Source organism: Atractosteus spatula, chromosome 28, assembly GCF_055471065.1.
Source record: "Atractosteus spatula isolate fAtrSpa1 chromosome 28, fAtrSpa1.hap1, whole genome shotgun sequence".
In the NCBI taxonomy this organism is placed as follows: Eukaryota; Metazoa; Chordata; class Actinopteri; order Semionotiformes; family Lepisosteidae; genus Atractosteus; species Atractosteus spatula.
The window spans coordinates 3,177,207-3,195,881 of NC_142733.1; the positions used below are offsets into that span (position 1 = coordinate 3,177,207).

The 18,675-nt window shown below is 54.0% G+C and overlaps 2 protein-coding genes across 2 annotated transcripts; one reads left to right on the plus strand and one right to left on the minus strand.

Annotated features, from left to right (window-relative positions):
- The first annotated feature begins 1,431 nt into the window (after window positions 1-1,431).
- On the plus strand, window positions 1,432-9,649 carry LOC148813747 (uncharacterized). The gene is made up of 7 exons (XM_088907314.1): window positions 1,432-1,513; window positions 3,275-3,399; window positions 3,636-3,664; window positions 4,049-4,178; window positions 5,069-5,191; window positions 6,928-7,025; window positions 8,639-9,649. Exons 2-7 carry the CDS (start codon window positions 3,282-3,284, stop codon window positions 9,194-9,196), a joined length of 1,056 nt encoding a protein of 351 aa, XP_088763440.1. The 5' UTR covers window positions 1,432-1,513; window positions 3,275-3,281; the 3' UTR covers window positions 9,197-9,649.
- On the minus strand, window positions 5,262-17,750 carry amh (anti-Mullerian hormone). The gene is made up of 8 exons (XM_088907313.1): window positions 17,627-17,750; window positions 15,118-15,468; window positions 14,121-14,311; window positions 13,849-13,972; window positions 13,381-13,534; window positions 12,281-12,738; window positions 10,861-11,285; window positions 5,262-6,413 (listed from the first exon to the last, which is right to left on the minus strand). The coding sequence occupies exons 1-7, from the start codon at window positions 17,748-17,750 to the stop codon at window positions 10,864-10,866; spliced, it is 1,824 nt and encodes a 607-aa protein (XP_088763439.1). The 3' UTR covers window positions 5,262-6,413; window positions 10,861-10,863.
- Between the last annotated feature and the right edge of the window lie 925 nt (window positions 17,751-18,675).

Genomic DNA, 18,675 nt, shown 5'->3' on the forward strand with positions numbered 1-18,675 from the left:
TAAAAGTGTATAAATGTAGCGCAGGCTTACAAAATGACCTAATAAATACCAAAACACCCAAAATATCTGTTCTGAGGCAAAAATGGAAAGCCAGGGACAGACAGTAACATAAGATCACTTTACTGGCCATATAAAATTTCTTGCATTAGGAATTTGTCTTTTCGCAGACCCCAGCTTGCTCTCCATGAGACACACAGACAGGGAGAGAAGCTGGGGGTCAGAGCGCAGGGTCAGCCATTTATACAGCACCCCTGGAGCAGTTGGGGTGAAAGGCTGTGCTCAGGGGCCCAACAGAGTTGGTTTCCTCTACCAGCTGCAGGATTCAAACCACCAACCTTCCAGCTGCAGGCACAGACCCTTAGCCCCAGTGCCACCACACTACCCTTTTTTTAACAAGACAGACAGCATTAGGCTGCCTCACTAGATTTTTGAGGAAGGGGCACCAGATTTTCAGCCTTGCAGAGCCCCACAGGTGCCCCACTCAATACCAGTGGGGGGTGCTCACAGCCCCACTCAGAGCTCTCCACCCTGGGACACTGGCTGCAGGTGGGACACAGAGTCTCTCCCTGGAGAAATGGCACATAGACCCCGCCTTTGAGAACACACAACGTAGCACAGAAGAGCAACATAAGACAAACACACGCTTGGGAAATTACACTCAATTTTCATTTAGTTACTGTCCGGGATGCAGGAGTGATTGAAAAGATTGAACTGAACTTTTCTCTATTTCTCAGCCGAATAGCCAGTACGAACACCCAGCATGGCCAGCAGCCAGATCACCCTGCAGCTCCCAGCTGGCAGCCCCACTGGAGCCCAGCAGGTGTGAGCCTGGCCAGTACCTGGAGGGGAGTCTCCTGGGAAAGCTGAGGCTGCTGCTGGAAGAGGTGTTGGTGGGGCCAGTAGGGGGCGCTCACCCTGCAGTCTGTGTGGGTCCTAATGCCCCAGTATAGTGACGGGGACACTATACTGTAAAAGGCGGTTTCCTTTGGATTAGAGGTCCTGACTCTCTGTGGTCATTAAAAAACCCAGGGTGTTCTTTGAAAAGAGTAGGGGTGTTACCCTGGTGTCCCAGCCGAATTCCCCCCTGGCCTTTACCAATCATGGCCTCCTAATAATCCCCATCTCTGAACTGGCTTCATCACTCTGCTCTCCTCACACTGAGAGCTGGTGTGTGGGGAGCGGACTGGCGCATCACCCAGGTGGGTGTGGAGGGGATCCCCATTCCCTGTACAGCGCTGTCAGTGGAGTGTCCAGAAAAGCGCTGTATACTGTAAGTGTGAGGAATTATTCTGATTAGATGATCTCTCTGTGGGCGAGGTGTTTGCGAGCTGGGCTGGAGTCCTTTTGCTTTTCTTCCCACCCCCCCTCCCTGTGCTGGTGAGCGCGGGGCACCTGCCCCTGTCTGTCAAGTGTGGAGCGGCCGGGGCAGGGGGCTGGGGGGCGGGGAGTGGGGGGCGTGGGTCTGTGCGAGACTCCTGCAGGGCAGGCGAAACCGAGACGACACAGAGTGCAGGTAAGTCCTGGTGCACTGCGGGAACACGGGACAGCTCCTGCAGGTGGGTCTCAGGGTGCGTGTGGGCAGAGGCGTGGAGAGAGCCAGCTCTGAAAGGCACCATTTCCTGCTAAAGGTCTGTGCGATTCTTTCTGTCGGCCTCTCCTGCTCCCTCTCTCACCCCTGTCCCGGGTCCAGCTCTATTTTTGGAGCTGCTATAATATTAGTCAGCAGCCTAGACGCTGGACACTGTCTTGTCAGGTCTACAAAGCAGGCCTGAATGAAAGAAATTTTAATGAACAAAACCAGCTGCTGGTTTATTTATTTCATGTGTTGAGTCATATTTTTTCAATCCGCTGTTATTAATTACTAATAACAATTACTGCACTGGTTGTGTATGGTTCTTCAGTGATTTGATTATCAAGTCCTCTTTGTAATGTTCTAGTTCAGATGTGATTGGCTCATATCTGAAGTCATATCTGAGTTTTTTTGAGTTGTTGAAATCAGAGTTTGACCAGAGAGGGACAGCAGTGTCTCTAGCAGTGTCTCCAGTCCAGTCAGGTGTGTGCCAGTGTGTGAATTCAGGGGGAGTGTGAGAGGAGAGGGACATCAGTGTCTATAGTCCAGTCAGGAGTATCTCAGTGTGTGAATTCAGGGGGAGTGTGAGAGGAGAGGGGACAGCAGTGTCTCTAGCAGTGTCTCCAGTCCAGTCAGGAGTGTCTCAGTGTGTGAATTCAGGGGTAGTGTGAGAGAAGAGGGACATCAGTGTCTCTGGACAGTGCGGTGGCTCTGTGGCTCAGGCTCTGCACCTGTGGCTGGAAGGTTGCCAGTTCAAATCCTGTACCCAGCAGAGGAATCCTACTCCATTGGGCCCCTGGGCAAGGCTCTTAACCCCAGCTGCTCCAGGGGTGCTGTAGAAATAGCCGACCCTGCGCTCTGACCCCCAGCTTCTCTCCCTGTCTGTGTGTCTCATGGAGAGCAAGCTGGGGTATGTGAAAAGACAAATTCCTAATGCAAGAAATTGTATATGGCCAATAAAGTGATCTCTTAAAAGGTGGGTGTCAGTGTGTGAACTCAGGGGCAGTGTGAGAGGAGAGGGTCCAAAGTGTCTTTGCAGTTGTGATTTTACAAGGGTTTTGACTGCACCACCCGAGAGCACAAGGTACTCCAGATGGTGGTGAAACACTACTGGCTGCACGCTACCGAACATGGAGGATATCTCCTCTGTCTCCTCTGCCTCAGGAAGGTCAGGTCTATCCTCAGGGACCCAGTCACCCTAACCACAACCTGTTCTCTCTACTACCATCCAGAAAACGAAACCGAAGTATACTGACCAAGACCACCAGGTTTCCCCCAGGCAATAAGACTGCTAAACAGCCAACCACAGCAGACACCTGCAGTTACCCAAACAGCCGCTGGCGAATAGGCTACTTACTTGAACTGGCAGGGTGCACCGGCACCCTCCTGTCACTATGCACTCTCAGGACACATGAACAGCGCTAAATACCTCCTATCCTTGAGTTACTTTGGCACAATCTGTAACTTTATTGTAAATAGCAATTGTATAATTTATTGTAACCTAATCCCTATAAACTTCTCTCCTTCTACTCTTCTATCTTTCTTAATGAGATTGCGGATAAAGAATTTCATTGCCAACAACACCACTGTATGCTGTTCTGTTCGTGCCTGGATACATAAACCTTGATTGATTGATTTATTGACTTGAAGGTGAGGATAAATCTGACTTCCTCATTTCTCACCCTGGCCCTCCCTCTCCCCCAGCTCCGGGATGGAGGAGAGCGCCTTCGAGACCTTCGAGGGGGATATAGTTCCCGAGGAGCTCATGGAGGAGCTGCTGGTCCCAGAGGAGCCCTCGTCCCAGACCAGCCAGCCACCTCCCAGCGAAGGTGCTGCAGCCCCCTGTAACCTGCCCACAGCCTGGGAGAGTCACGCAGGCTCCCCCTGAGGTGTCTGTGTGTGTGTGTAGGTGGGGGGGGATGCTGTTTGTGTGTGCTACTTGTGTGTGGGGGGGGGGGGAGGGGTCCTTGGACACTCTCCCCTGAGCACTCAGCTCACAGCAGGAAGAATTTGGATGAGAGTCTAACTCTGCATTGAAACTCGTCACTTTTTTGTTTTTCTGCAGGTGCCCCAACTTTACAGAAAAGCAAAGAGGTAAAAGTCTTCTCTTTTTCCTGCTTGCCGTGCATGTGAAGAGCCTCCAGGCTCCTTGATCTCAGACCCTGATTAGCGCTGATCCTGCTGCTGTCTTGGAGGAGTCGGGCACTGTGTGTCTTGGATTCCCGATGGGCTACCCCCAGTGTGCACAGACCCGTCTCTTAGAGTCTCCCTCATCAGACCCAGACAGGACTCCAGCAGCGATCCTTAATCTTTCCCCAGGGACCTTTACCATAGTGCTCAGTGGCCTATCAGTGGGAGTCCTTGAGAATTATCACACCCCAAAGCGCCTTTAGGAGTTTCCTATGGGAAGCCCCTTCTGTGGGTTGGCAGATCTGGGATTTTTACGGCTCTGTCTCTCACCCCCCCCCCACCCCCAAGGAGTCTGAGAGCCCCCCCCTCCAGGAGGAGGCGGAGGAGTTTGTGGAAGCCATGGAGAGCAAGCCTGCCCCCAAGCCTGCCCCCAAGCCAGCCCCCAAGCCAGCCCCACCCAGGGAAAGGCCACACCCAGGTACCTCCTCTGCCTGCATATCTGATTTCCACACAGAAATACATGCAAAACTGTAATGATAAATCACAGTTCTCATTTGCACCTGTGCCCCCCTCAGCATTATGAAACAGCAGGAGCTAATTAATATTCATCCCCACTCTTAAAATATAGTGTCATAACCCTGAAAACCATTCCTTGGAAGATACTGTATCTGCTGTCTCTCTTTAGATACCTCTCTCTTTCAGTCTTGCTCCTTCTCTTTCTCTGACTTAATAATAATAATAATAATAATAATAATAATAATAATAATAATAATTACTTACACTTATATAGCGCTTTTCTGGACACTCCACTCAAAGCGCTTTACAGGTAATGGGGATCCCCTCCACACCCACCAGTGTGCAGCCCCACCTGGATGATGCGCCAGCCCGCTCCCCCACACACCAGCTCTCAGTGGGGAGGAGAGCAGAGTGATGGAGCCAGTTCAGAGATGGGGATTATTAGGAGGCCATGATGGGTAAAGGCCAGGGGGAAATTTGGCCAGGACACTGGGGTAACACCCCTACTCTTTTCAAGAAACGCCCTGGGATTTTTAATGACCACAGAGAGTCAGGACCTCGGTTTTACGTCTCATCTGAAGGACGGCGCCTGTTTACAGTATAGTGTCCCCGTCACTATACTGGGGCATTAGGACACACACAGACCACAGGGTGAGCGCCCCCTGCTGGCACCACTGACACCTCTTCCAGCAGCAGCCTTAGACTTCTAGCACATCTATAGTTTGTTCTGTCCTCAGTGTAGGTACCAAGTCTGCAAGAAGGTGCAATGCTCTTGTTCCTCCTCTCCACCATTTTCTCCCAGTTTTTGGAATCACATGTCTCTCTCCACTTGCCTGTGTCTCTGTGTGTCAGTGCGGCGCGCAGCTTCAACGGGCGGCCAGCAGGAGGCGCCGTGGGGCGGGGTCACGCTGAACCGCTGCCTACTGGTGGCCATCGTCGTGGTGCTCATCACCTCCGGCCTCCAGAGCCTGCAGGGTGAGGGGGGGGGGGGGGGGCGCCGCGTGGTCACACTTTCTGTCCAGTGAGCCCAGTGGCAGTACTTAAGACAACCAACGCCTTAACTGGTCCGATAGCCCTGCCAATTATCAGATAAAATCAGGGGTCCTCTTCCCGAGACCTCAAGGTTTATAACACAGGGCAGTTTCTTAGGTCAGCGGCTCCCAGCCCAGGTCCTGGGGGAACACTATCTGCTGGGTTTTATTCCAGATGAGCGTCTCCACTGCTCATCGATGACTTAAGCGATGTGCAGACTTTCAGGCTTGTATGCAAAGTGCTTCTTCTGACATGTAAAACCTTATCACACGGACATTTCTGCAGACTCTCATCTGCTGTTGCTGACTAAATAGCTCTTACAAGTTGATCTGTTAATGCAGAACAGACACGGGCAGCGATGTGAGGCTGTTTAATTTACTGTAACAATCAGACAGTGCAACATGCATAACAAACCAAGCAGAGTAATACAATAACATTTGTGAATCGATCGGCTGATACAAATAGTTGATTATTCACCCAGGGATTACAAAGATAAGAGTTAGTAATGTCAGAGTTAAAATATATCGACTATAATGTATTGCCCTCCTCAGTTATTTGTGTCTCAAATAGTTAATCCCTTTTTTATTTAATTTATAATCTCAAAAACAGATAAATAAGCATTTACTATTGTGACCTACTTTATCAAATGTGTTTGGAATAACGGATTAACTCTCAAAAATTATAATGTGAACATAGAAGTTTTATTCTGAAAGATCTGCCGGAGATGGAGTTGGGCTGTGTTGTCTGTGATCCAGTTTCTGCTTGCTCTGTGCTGGGAGGGTCCCGGGGCAGAGAGAGCGGGCTTTCCCTAGAGTTGCTAAGGACAACTCTGCAAGGAAGTTGGCGTCTTGCTGAACTTTGGCTTTTAAAACAGTCTGTGCACTGTTGTGTGCTTGGGTCTGGCCACAGGTCAGATGGATGGGAGAAATGTGAATAATCCCGGCTGCAGCTTTTTACCGGATATGCTTAGATGTTCAGGATGTCGACAAAAAGAGTCCAACTGTCTTAATGTAATCAATGAGGCAAAAATAACAACTGGTTTCACCAAACACAAGATTTCTTCTGTTGCAGCGAGAATATCTTGGGCTGAATTCTGATCTCTCCTGGAATGGCGTCTTTGGAGTCCTGCTTGCAGTCACGTGGCTGGGTCAGAGGGCAGGAGTAGCTAGAGAGAGGAGAGATGAGCCAGTGAGCTAACCAATGAAATGAGCTGGGTGTCTGCCTCTACAAAGCAGGAAGTCACCGTTGATGATTGGTTAGGATGTTATCAGGTCCTGATGTCCACCCTGGTCCCTGATTGGTTGATCATCATTTAGGTGATGAATGGTGACCTTTGACCCCTTGTGTTGCATAACTGCCTAAGAAACAATGACCTTTGACCCTTTGCCTTGCGCCCAGACTGAGAAGAACCATGCTTTACCATATTTAATTAGCGGGGTTCAAAATGAACCCAGCTTTACTATGTCCTTTTAGCTGCATTCCTCTGCTGTTAAACAGAGGTCTAAGCTGTTTCATCAAGACAGTTGACAATGTTAGCTCTGAACATGCTGGTGTTTTACAGACACGTAGACAGTCTGCTTGATAGCAGCATGCAGTACCAGAGTTGAAGAAGTCTGGGTCTGTGCTTGAAAGGCATCTACAGTAATCATATGTTTTAGACCCCTCTCCTGGTCTTACAGACGCCCTGAACATTTGGGAGGACGTCCCAGTGGAGCCCAGGGAAAGGACGGTGCTGGTGCAGTCTGTCTGCCACAAGGAGGAGGACACACCAGACCTGGTACCTGTCTGTCTGAGTCTCTGTCTGCCTGACTGCACCCCCTCTCACAGACACGCCCGAGAGCACCCCCTCTGACACATTCACCTGAGAGCACCCCCTCTCACAGACACACCTGACTGCACCCCCACTCACAGACACACCTGACTGCACCCCCACTTACAGACACACTTGACTGCACCAACCTCTCACAGACACGCCCGAGAGCACCCCCTCTCACAGACACGCCCGAGAGCACCCCCTCTCTCAGACACACCCGAGAGCACACCCACTCACAGACACACCTGACTGCACCCCCTCTCACAGACACACCTGACTGCACCCCCACTCACAGACACACCTGACTGCACCCCCACTTACAGACACACTTGACTGCACCCCCTCTCACAGACACACCCGAGAGCACCCCCTCTCTCAGACACACCCGAGAGCACACCCACTCACAGACACACCTGAGAGCACCCCCTCTCACAGACACACCCGAGAGCACCCCCTCTCACAGACACACCTGACTGCACCCCCTCTCACAGACACACCTGAGTGCACCCCCTCTCACAGACACACCCGAGAGCACCCCCTCTCACAGACACACCTGACTGCACCCCCTCTCACAGACACACCCGAGAGCACCCCCTCTCACAGACACGCCTGACTGCACCCCCTCTCACAGACACACCTGAGAGCACCCCCTCTCACAGACACACCTGACTGCACCCCCTCTCACAGACACGCCTGACTGCACCCCCTCTCACAGACACACCTGAGAGCACCCCCTCTCACAGACACACCTGACTGCACCCCCACTCACAGACACACCTGACTGCACCCCCACTTACAGACACACCTGACTGCACCCCCTCTCACAGACACACCTGAGTGCACCCTCTCTCACAGACACACCCGAGAGCACCCCCTCTCACAGACACACCCGAGAGCACCCCCTCTCACAGACACGCCTGACTGCACCCCCTCTCACAGACACACCTGACTGCACCCCCTCTCACAGACACCAGAGTGGATCCCTCAGCTGCTGGTAGAGATCTGTGTTTCTGCAACAAGAAGAAACATCTGATCTAAACTGCCTCCTGTTCGAGAGTGCTTGTACATTCATAATACACTGGCACTGGTTTTCAATCTACTTAAACTACTGATTTTAATACCCAGATGGGCTGTCCTCAACTATTGGCAAAGCCTTCTTTAGCCTCTCATAATCGCTTCTCTGGCGCTCAAATAGGCCCATGTTTGCATTCAATGGAGAGAGCATTAAGGCAGATCTTCTCAATCTCCTTGAATCTCCCCATTTTCATTCCAGCTAATCTCTCCATTGCTTAACTGAACTAGAATCATTTCCTAAAAGATTACAGGATAACCTCAAATGGCGTAAGTAATTCAATCTTAAAGGTAACTCTTCCCTAAACTGGAAATGAGGGAAGACGTTTAAACTGCACATTTAATGACTTCAATTAAGTAATATCAAGTAGTTGGCTGAAGTGAAGAAAAAAAGGATTTTTGTGCAGCCACTCGTGGGAACCTCTGTCTCCAGCATTCGAGTGGCCCTTGTGGGTCCGTGCAGGCCGGACTCAAGCCTGGGCGTTTCCTGTCTCTCCCCTCTGCAGCCTGAGACCTCTCTCTGGGATCACGTGTCCTGGTGGAACTGGGTGGCAGAAGAGGAAGAGGCAGAGAGACCGGAGGCCGAAGGCCAAAGAGAGGCAGCCGGGGGAGGCCGGAGGGCCGAGGCGAGGAGGCGTCGACGGAAGGAGAGGGCCGACGAGGCCGGGGAGGGAGCAGGGAGGGGGGGTCGTATCCGGCACAGGGGGCCAGCGGGGAAGGGCCTGCTGAAGGGCAGGGAGGAGGAGAGGGGGAAAGGGAGGGGGGAGAAGGAGGAGAGGAGGGGGCAGAGGGGGAAAGGGAGGGGGGAGAAGGAGGAGAGGAGGAAGGGGGAGAGGGGGAAGGGGAGGGGGGACAGGGAGGAGAGGGGACAGGAGGTGAAGGAGAGGAGGAAGGAGCAGAAGAGGAAGGAGGGGAAACCAGGCCGAGAGAGCGGGCGCGCCCCCGCCGGCGCCAGAGAGAAGAGGCAGGGGGTGAGGGAGCACCGCCACACGCTGTACGGGGAGAAATTCACCCGCAAGAGGAGGGAGGAGCGCCCGCCTGGCGCGCCCAGGAGGAGTGGGTGAGGGAGTCCATCGCAGGGGGCGGCGGCGGGAGACCCCCTGGGGAGGCAGGCGGAGTGAAGGACGCCCCCCCCCCTTTCCAAACTTCATTAATTAGCTCACGGGCCGCGGCACAGCAGCTCAACACTGGCTCCGCGCTTGACCACGCTTTCACAGGGCGTCGCCCGGCAACAGGACGACCTCGGTGTGGGGCTTGGCCACCGGTTAACGAGCAGACAGGTCGACCCCCCCCCCCCCAAGGATCAACCCTCCCCTCGGCCCCCATCCTGTCCTGCCCGCTCCCCTCTCCTCCCTCTCACCCCAACACCCCACCCCCCGGGTCCTTCGCTGCTGTCGCCCCCACCAAACCCCCCCCACCATGCCCCAATCCCCGTCGCACAGGCAACACACGGGCCGCAGACGAGGCCTGCTGCTGTAATAGCGATTGTGAATACTAATTAGAAATAAAAATTCTTTTCAAATGCTGAGCTGAGCTGCTGAGCAGGTCATTTTCTCATTTTCTGAAGGCCCAGGCCTCCACGCATGAAACATTGATCGTTTTCCCAGTAAATACTGCACAGAGTGAGCACTCGTATTAGAATTTGTGTCTAATGCAGGAGGCCAGAGCTGGAGTGTCTAACAGCCAAGCTCTCGCACTGATCCACAATACCCCTGCTGCCCTTCCCCACTTTTCCACACAAAACACACACACACCCCCGGCAACAGGATAACCACCCACACACACACCCCCCGACACCAGGACAACCACACACACACACACCCCCTCGACACCAGGCCAACCACACACACACACACCCCCGGCACCAGGACAACCACACACACACACACACCCCCGACAACAGGCCAAACACTCACACACACACACACACACCCCCGGCACCAGGCCAACCACCCACACACACACACACACCCCCGACAACAGGCCAAACACTCACACACACACACACCCCCTCGACACCAGGCCAACCACACACACACACACACACACACACACACACACCCGACACCAGGCCAACCACACACACACACCCCCAACACCAGAACAACCACCCACACACACACACACACCCCCGACAACAGGCCAAAAACTCACACACACACCCCCCCGACACCAGGCCAACCACACACACACAGACACACACACACACACACCCCCGGCACCAGGACAACCACCCACACACATACACACACACACACACACCCGACACCAGGCCAACCACACACACACACACACACACACACACACACACACACACACACCCCCGGCACCAGGACAACCACCCACACACACACACACACACCCCCGACACCAGGCCAACCACCCACCCACACACACACCCCCGGCACCAGAACAACCACCCACACACACACACACACCCGACAACAGGCCAACCACACACACACACCCCCGGCACCAGGACAACCACCCACACACACACACCCCTGACACCAGGCCAACCACACACACACACACACACACACACACACACAGACACACCCCCGACACCAGGACAACCACACACACACACCCCCGACAACAGGCCAAACACTCACACACACACCCCCCCGACACCAGGCCAACCACACACACACACACACACACCCCCCCGACACCAGGTCAAGCGCGCACACACGCATGCACGCACACACTCCCTCCGCGCCCCCACCTGTCAGCGGCAGCCGCACTGCACAGCCGCCATCTCGGGCCTGGAGGAGACGAGGGTCTGGTGGTTGGAGATCTCGACGACCTGGCGCTCCTCATAGCGGATGGGCACGCAGCAGGGCGGGCGCGCCAGGGGTGGGCCCTCCTCGTGCAGGCGGACCAGCAGCAGGGCGTGGTTGTTGGCCAGGCCGTCCTGGGGGAGCAGGGGGGCCCGGCAGCCCCCCTGGCAGTTGCCGATGGATATGGCGGAGGGGAAGGTGAGGCCTCTGAACAGCCGCAGATCCACCTCCAGGGGGTGCAGCCTGCACCGCCTGTCCCCCTGGCCCTCCGAGCGCCGCTGCCTCTCTGCCTCCCCCTGCTGGTCCCAGAAGGTCAGGACGGTCCGCAGCGCCAGGGCCAGCAGAAGCGCGCGGTACTGCCTCCCTGTGTCTGCAGGTGAGACAGGTCAGACTCGCACACCGGCGCCACACCTCACTAACCACAGCCTGCCGATCGCTATTATTGTCCAATCCCAGCGTCCCAGCTTTTCTCCCCCAGCTGTGTTCTGGGTTCAAGGAAGTGATCAGGTGCTCAGGTCCCCTGGAAACGGACCAGGCTGCTGCACAACAAGAGGACTGTGTTCTGCCCTGGGACCTGTGTGACTCTACACCTTCGCTGTTGTTCTTCTGCTTGGATCATCCCACTCCTACGTGCTGTATGTGCCCTCCTGCCACCCCCTTCCAAGTGCACGGGTGATTGCGATTACTCAAAAGAGTTACCAGGCAACTGATCGAGCTTAAACCTGAGGCTCGATAAGGATCAATGGCATTTCTGGAACAAACTTCCCAGGCAAGCCAGCAGCTCTGTCACCCTGCAGCTCCCAGCTGGCAGCCCCACTGGAGCCCAGCAGGTGTGAGCCTGGCCAGTACCTGGAGGGGAGACTCCTGGGAAAGACTAAGGCTGCTGCTGGAAGAGGTGTTAGTGGGACCAGTAGGGGGCGCTCACCCTGCAGTCTGTGTGGGTCCTAATGCCCCAGTATAGTGGTGGGGACACTATACTGTAGTGGGCGCCGTCTCTCGGATGAGACGTTAAACCGAGATCATTAAAGATCCCTGGGCATTTCTCAATAAGAATAGGGAGTTACCCCAGTGTCTGGGCCAAATTTCACCCCCTCGGCCTTTACCGTGGCCTCCAAACTGTCCCCCTGTATGACTGGCTTGCACTTGCCCTGTGACAGACTGGCGTCCTGTCCAGGGCGTACCCTGCCTTGTGCTCGTTGCTAGCTGGGTAGGCTCCAGCTTCACCGAGACACTGTATGGTATAAAGCGGTCTGGCGAATGACAAGACTTCCCAGGCAGATGTGTCCGAGAGAATTCCCTGCGTTCTTGTGTGCGGATGGGCTGAGGGGGCGCGTGCCCGGAGCGCGCAGGAAGCCTGGCACTAACCTGGCACTGCTGCGGCGCCCTCCCCTGGCAGCGCGCTGAGCGCCAGCAGCCCGGCCAGCCTCTCCCCGCCGCCCCGCGCCATCAGCCCCTCCCGCCGCCCGATCTCGGCCGCCGCGCCGTCCAGCCGCGCCCGCAGGCTGGCCAGGAGGGCGGGCGGCAGCGCCAGCTGGCCCCGGTGGCCCCGCAGGGCAGCGGGGCTGCTGGGGAAGCGGAACAGCGCGGGGCTGGAGGAGTGCAGCAGGGCGCGGAGGAGCTCCTGGCTGGTGGAGGTGCCCAGGGGGGCTCGGGGCGGAGACGGCAGGGCGTCCAGCGCGGAGGAGCGGGTCACGGGGGGCTCGGGCGTGGACGTGCGGCTTGAGGGCAGGGCCTCCGTCAGGAAGTCCTGCAGCTGGTTCAGGAAGAGGAACGTGTCCGAGTCCCGGGCTGGCCGTGGGGAGGGGCTCGGCTCAGGCCACGCTCTGGAAGGACAGGACGACTCAACAACAGCATGGGGCAGCAAAATCATGAATGAGATCGTCCTGCCGTCTGTCACACCTGCCTCTACACGAAGTCTGTAACATTATTGTTAGCTAATTGAACCGCTAACAGGGCAGCACAGTGCAGCAGTGGTTAGCGTTGCTGCCTTGCAGTGCTGGGGCCCTGGGTTCAATTCTGGATGTGGGGTGGAGTTTGCATGTTCTCTCTGAGTTTGTGTGGGTTTCCTCTGGGTGCTCTGGTTTCCTCCCACAGTCCAAAGACATGCTGGTGGGTTAACTGGCCCTGGTGTGAGTGTGTCTGTCTGTGATGGACTGGCGTCCCGTCCAGGGTGTACCCTGCCTTGTGCCTGTTGCTTGTCGGGAGAGGCTCCAGCTACCCCATGTCCCTGAACTGGAAAAGTGATGAACATTAATATGCTTCATCAGGCAATATCTCACAGTGGCCATGCAATTTAAAGCTCCAAACTCCTTGAACACTTTGGCTGAATTCCTGCGCTCTGTGAGAAACGTCTCTCCTCTGGCTTCAGTCTGTACTGCCAAGGTAGGAACACACACCACAGAGTACAGGTGTGGTGTGTGGCTCTGAAAAGCACCTGTCACAGTGTGGCAGACAGGAGGACACACCTGTTGTTCCGAGCGAGAGATTCGGGGCTCTCTGCAACAGCTTCCCCCTGTCCCACTGGAGGCAGCAGCAGAAGTACAGGGCTCTGGGTGGTGTTGCGTTCTTTATCTTCCCCTAAGAGGAACCCCTGCAGTTCTGACAGAGAAAGAGCTGGGCCTGGGAAGGGGAAGAAATTCAAAGTAACACAACTATTGGACAAAGTTTAAAAGACGCTGTTTTCTGAAGCTGTGTTGGGGGGATAAAGACAGAACAAGGGTTCCCCAAAAGGCTCTGTCAGTTCAGACATTCTCTGTATCTCTGATGTGTCACCAGCTGACTGTAGCAAGGAATATCTATCTCTCCGTTCATGAAGAGATACGGTGATTCCAGATTGGGTTAGTGTATAATAACGAACTACGGGAGGGTAATTTAAAATGTTTTAAAAAAATTTTAAAAGGTGATAAAGAAGGAGCCCTCTCATAAAGAAGTACCTTTGCCATCACCTGCACGGTGCGTCTCTATGGTGACCTGGAACACCAGGTGCCCGTGGGCGTGGCCTGCTGCCTGCCCTCCAATCAGAGCGACGAATTGTGTGTCCACGGAAACGCAGACAGTCTGCAAAGAGATGCGATTGGAGGAACGGCAAGAAAGTGAAAAACCGCCCGCCCCAAACATCACAGAGCCTGGACAGGAAAGCCCAGCGACCTAATTAGTACATAATCCAGTATATATTATTATATTCCATATTAAATTGGAGTCTCACCTGCGTGTGCGGATGGAGGGTGTGCGCTGTGAAAGAGACTCGCAGCACCTCCCCCTCGCTCACAGGGGGACCCCGGGGGGAGAAGAGCAGCAGGGGGGTGGTCTGGGGCAGCAGGGGGCGCTGTGGGGGCGGCAGTGTGAAGCGCAGGGTGAGTCTGCCCCTGCCCCTCTCCTCCAGCTCCTCCCAGAGCACTGAGGGGGCGAGAACAGCGCACAGTCAGACACGTACCCTGGCAGGGACAGGGTGTCTTTCAGCACGCTGCTTCAAGTGGGCTCAGACACAGGGCTAATCAAGTCTAATGACCTGCCCTAGCAGACTGGCCCTTAGCCAGAGAGCCTGGAGGCCAGCGGTCTCCAGCCCAGATCCCGGAGGGCCTGCTGTCTCCGGGTTTTTGTACCAACCTGCGAAGTCAATTTGCCAATGAACCTCATTGTTTATTCAAATTAGACACAGGATTTTTCTCAACGTCTTTAACAGTTGAGAACACAGGAAAACTGCTGCATTAGGCCCAGTCACCTGCTAGAATCAGGCTGGCTAGAAGTATGAAATAATTCGGCTGACTGTGTAACTGAGAGTGCGGTTGGCACAGAAACCAGCAGGCCCTGCAGGAACAGAGCCAGAGACTCCTGCGGTGAGGGCAGAAACAGCACAACGCCTCCAAGCTGCCCTCATCTGGGCTCGTTCACCTCCCAGCAGGGTTTCTCAGACACTTGTGCCCGATGCTGCAAGCCAGGAGAACAGGCAGCGCCGACAAACAGCACAAGGAGCCATCAGCCCTGTTAAGACTGGTCTGCAGCTTGAAGACGTGGAGGCTGCATCAGCTCTGATGGCTCCTGTGATGAATAAATTGCGCAATCTCCTGCATATCTGCAAAAACCCTGTTCCCTAATGTTCTGAAATCCTGTGTGTCTACTGCTCTATTTTAGTGGCAAATGAGCTAACGGCAAGGCAGCGACAGGTGGGGTTGATCGTGACGGAAGAGTGGGCTCTACATCACCTTTCGTGGGGGACAGAGCTGGCGGCCCGTCTGCGTCTCTCTCTCGGGGGGCTGGGAGGGCAGCCAGCGCAGATACTGCTTTCAGCAGGCCGCCGGAGGTGGCTCCCCCCGGTGGGCAAATCCCGAACTGTGCGGAGACCCTCTCCTCCTCGGCTCGACCTCCTTCGCCCCAGATCCGGCGAACCGCGCTGAGGAAGGGCTCCCTGCACCCCGCTGTGCCAGGACAGCGCCCCAGTCCCGGCACAGAGGGGACCTCTGTGGCCTCTACGGGCGGGACAGAGAGAGGGTCCCCCACCTCTGACTCCCGATCTGTGGTTGTCACTGCTTCCTCTCTCACAGCCCTGCTGCCTCCTGCAGATCAACAACACGAGTAGAAAATGCTGGACTTTTAACACAATTAACACAGCTTCCTTGCTTTACACAACCCATGCAATTTTCTTAAATGATACAGCTTTTTTCCAACCCATGAATTCTATTTTTAAGGTATCACCGTAGATGTGGGCTGGTGGAAAATATTATTCATTACAAGATGAATCCCTCAATTTTCAGCATCTCCTTTGTCTGGAGAGGGTCCTGGTGAGTCTTACTCAGGAGACACAAAGTGCAAGGCAGGACTGCACCCTGGACAGGACTCCAGCCTACAGCAGTGTCCTTTACAGACACCTGTTAACCTGAGAGGAAAGTGGGGGTACCCAGGGAAGAACGACACGCCTTCGGGGAAGAACTTACAGACTCCCCACAGACAGACCCAAATCTGAACCCACTGAGGTGACAGCGCCACCCACTGTGCCCACAAGCTGCCCTCAAACCTGCCCCTGTCTGTGTGGAGTCTGCATGTTCCCCCTCCTGTGTTTGGAAGGGTTTAACCTGGGGACTCCTGTCTCCCAGTGTGTTGACTGACTGAAATAGCCACTTCCAAAGAGCACTGCAGGAGACACACACCAGGTGTCACAGAGGGTTTTATAGTCTGAGTCCAGCCTAAGTTATTGCCACAAATGGGAGTTTAAGAGTCTGCATTCCCCTTACAGTCCAGGGGCTATTCCTGATGATGTTATCCCATCGTCCAACTACTCAATTCAATTCAGTTCAAGCTTTATTGTGCCCTAGGGGAAATGTGTTTTACGGCACAGTCAAACACAACACAATGACAAATACACATCATCAAAAGGGAAGAGAATACAGAAGTGTTACAGGAGAAAAGAAACAAGAGACCAGGTAGTGATCTTGCATTGTTGAAGAGTGTGATTGCAGTGGGGATGAAAGATTCCCTGAGTCTGTGGGTTTTACACCGGGGGGCACAGATGGGAGAAGTGTGAATCCGCAATGGAGGGGTGAGACACACACTTCCTGATGCTTCTGGCTTTTTCAGTCACCATCTGTTTGTAAAGGATGCTAAAGCTGATTTGATTATTTTGACACTTATATTCACTGATTTACCCAGCCTGTTACAGTTACCGGTACTCATGTTGATAAAAACCAACAAGTGAAGCAGCATGTTAAGACACTTTCAATGAATGATTTGTAGAAGAGTGTAAGAATAGTTTTATCCACCTTAAAGTAGCTGAATTGTCTAAGAAAGAAGAGTCTCTGTTGGCCTTTTAATAGATAGTGTCACAACATTTGTCCCATTTTAGGTTTTTGTCCTATTGACACCTCAATATTTCTGAGCAGCAGGTGTCTGTTTAAATTTCCCTCAAGCCAGATCAGGAGCAGTGACCCCAGACCGGAGTCAGATTTCTACACCCAACATCCAGCTTCCCGAGAAATGACGACCCAATGATCAAATCTGAACATCAGGTAATTTGTTAATTCAGTCAAAATATCCAAATATGGTCAGAAAAGTGGATATCCTTTTTTCTCCAGGGGATAATCCCCTGCTACTGACATTCCACACTGCAGATCAATCAATACATTTACCAATCAATCAATCACTGTGTGCCATGTCTGAAAACAAAGCGTGTCGAAGCCCTGCTTTCTGCAAACCTGGCAAGAAGCGCAGACATTCTGTACAGGCGTGCAACAACGAGCTAAATAACCAAACACACCCTTAATTATAAATACAGTGATACCTTTCAGCAGCACGAAAAGGAGACCATCTAAGTGATATGAGGATCTCAGGCTGCAGGTGCAGAACAGCACTCATGAGTCCCGAGAAATTTCAGAAATAACCGCACAGGCTCACAACTGCCCCCTGTCTTCACATCTTTCCCAGAAGTATTAACCCTCTCCTGCCCAACTCTTGTGGCAACCAGCTCAGAGATAATTCAGTTAAATAGCACTTAATCAAGCATTTAAAGAGCTGCTGTTGCTGGACCAGGTTTGGAAGGTGTGGGTTTTAAATACCCGATGTTTAGGTCATTGTTACTGAACCAGAAATGAGCCGAGAGAGCAGCTGGCCTGAACCAGCACAGGTCCCAGGTTTGGAGACAGACACTGCAGAACCCAAGGCTCCGACCCTGAGTGAACGCAGCCCCGGCGGACCCACCCCAGGGCAGGGGCACGTACAGACCTGGCGTCGGGCGCGACGGCTGGCGGTCGGGGTCCGGCAGGGCTGACCCGGCGGGGGCGCTGACCTCAGCACGGGGGGGCAGCAGCAGCAGCAGCGACAGGCCGAGCAGAATCCCGCCGAGCATGGCTGCAGCATCCACTCTTCACCCTGAGGAGTAAAACCAGGCTTCTGGCAGAGATGGAGAGAGGACGGGGGCTTTATACACGTCTCTCTCACACACAGCTCCGGGAGACGGGCTGGAAAAGCAGGCCAGTCTGTGGCCTTGGGGGAAATGAAAGATACTGTATATCATTATCTTGTGTTATTATAGGCAGAGGGAGGATTCCCACAGATGTGCTGCCAAGGAGACCAGGGCGCTGACGGGGGTGGTGCCCGCGCGGCCAGACAGGAACATTCCAGTCCCGATAAGAGCAGGAGGATCTGTCCCTCTCAGACCCCTGCAGACATCGGGGCCCCCCGGAGCGAGACAGTCACACCTGCTCCCATCCTGTTGTTGACCGAGCTGAGATTCCAGTAGTTTGGGTTTCCAGAAAGAGCCTCTGGAATGATCTCATCCAAGCAGGAGCTCCTTTCCACAGGAGCCCAGTGATGCACAAGGATTCAGTTTTTTTAAAAAAAAAACATCTGGCATTTAAACACCAGACCTTTCGAATCATCATCAAGCACAACCTGCTCTTTAAATGTCTGATTAATTGCCGTTTAACGGAATGATCTAATTAAGGAGTGGGTTTGCACAAGAGCTGAATCAAGCACAAGGACTGTCCGTGTTCCCTGCAGACCTCCAGAGCACCCTGGCACACTTGAAGACAGCCCCGTGTCCTTCATCTGGCTGCAGTCTGTCCTGACTCCTATATCCCTGGAGAGCTGAGCACAGCCGCCAGTCCAGTCTGAGATACTGTACATGCCGGATGGGACACCAGTCCATCGCAGGCCCCATGCACACACCTCCACCCCACACACATGCTCAGGGCAATCAGGGTTTCGACAGCATGGCTCTAGGCTGTGGAAGGGAATTGGAGCACACTGACCAAACCCACAGGGGCCAGGCT

Excerpts from the sequence above, each read along its gene's own strand:
- amh (XM_088907313.1), bottom strand. The coding sequence starts at position 17,750 with ATGCTCGGCGGGATTCTGCTCGGCCTGTCGCTGCTGCTGCTGCTGCCC. Across the intron at positions 14,312-15,117 it reads AGCTCTGTCCCCCACGAAAG|TGCTCTGGGAGGAGCTGGAG; the intron begins GTGATGTAGAGC and ends TCGCCCCCTCAG. Across the intron at positions 13,535-13,848 it reads CCGTGCAGGTGATGGCAAAG|GCCCAGCTCTTTCTCTGTCA; the intron begins GTACTTCTTTAT and ends TCCCCTTCCCAG.
- LOC148813747 (XM_088907314.1), top strand. The coding sequence starts at position 3,282 with ATGGAGGAGAGCGCCTTCGAGACCTTCGAGGGGGATATAGTTCCCGAG. Across the intron at positions 3,400-3,635 it reads CCAGCCACCTCCCAGCGAAG|GTGCCCCAACTTTACAGAAA; the intron begins GTGCTGCAGCCC and ends GTTTTTCTGCAG. Across the intron at positions 4,179-5,068 it reads CAGGGAAAGGCCACACCCAG|TGCGGCGCGCAGCTTCAACG; the intron begins GTACCTCCTCTG and ends TCTGTGTGTCAG.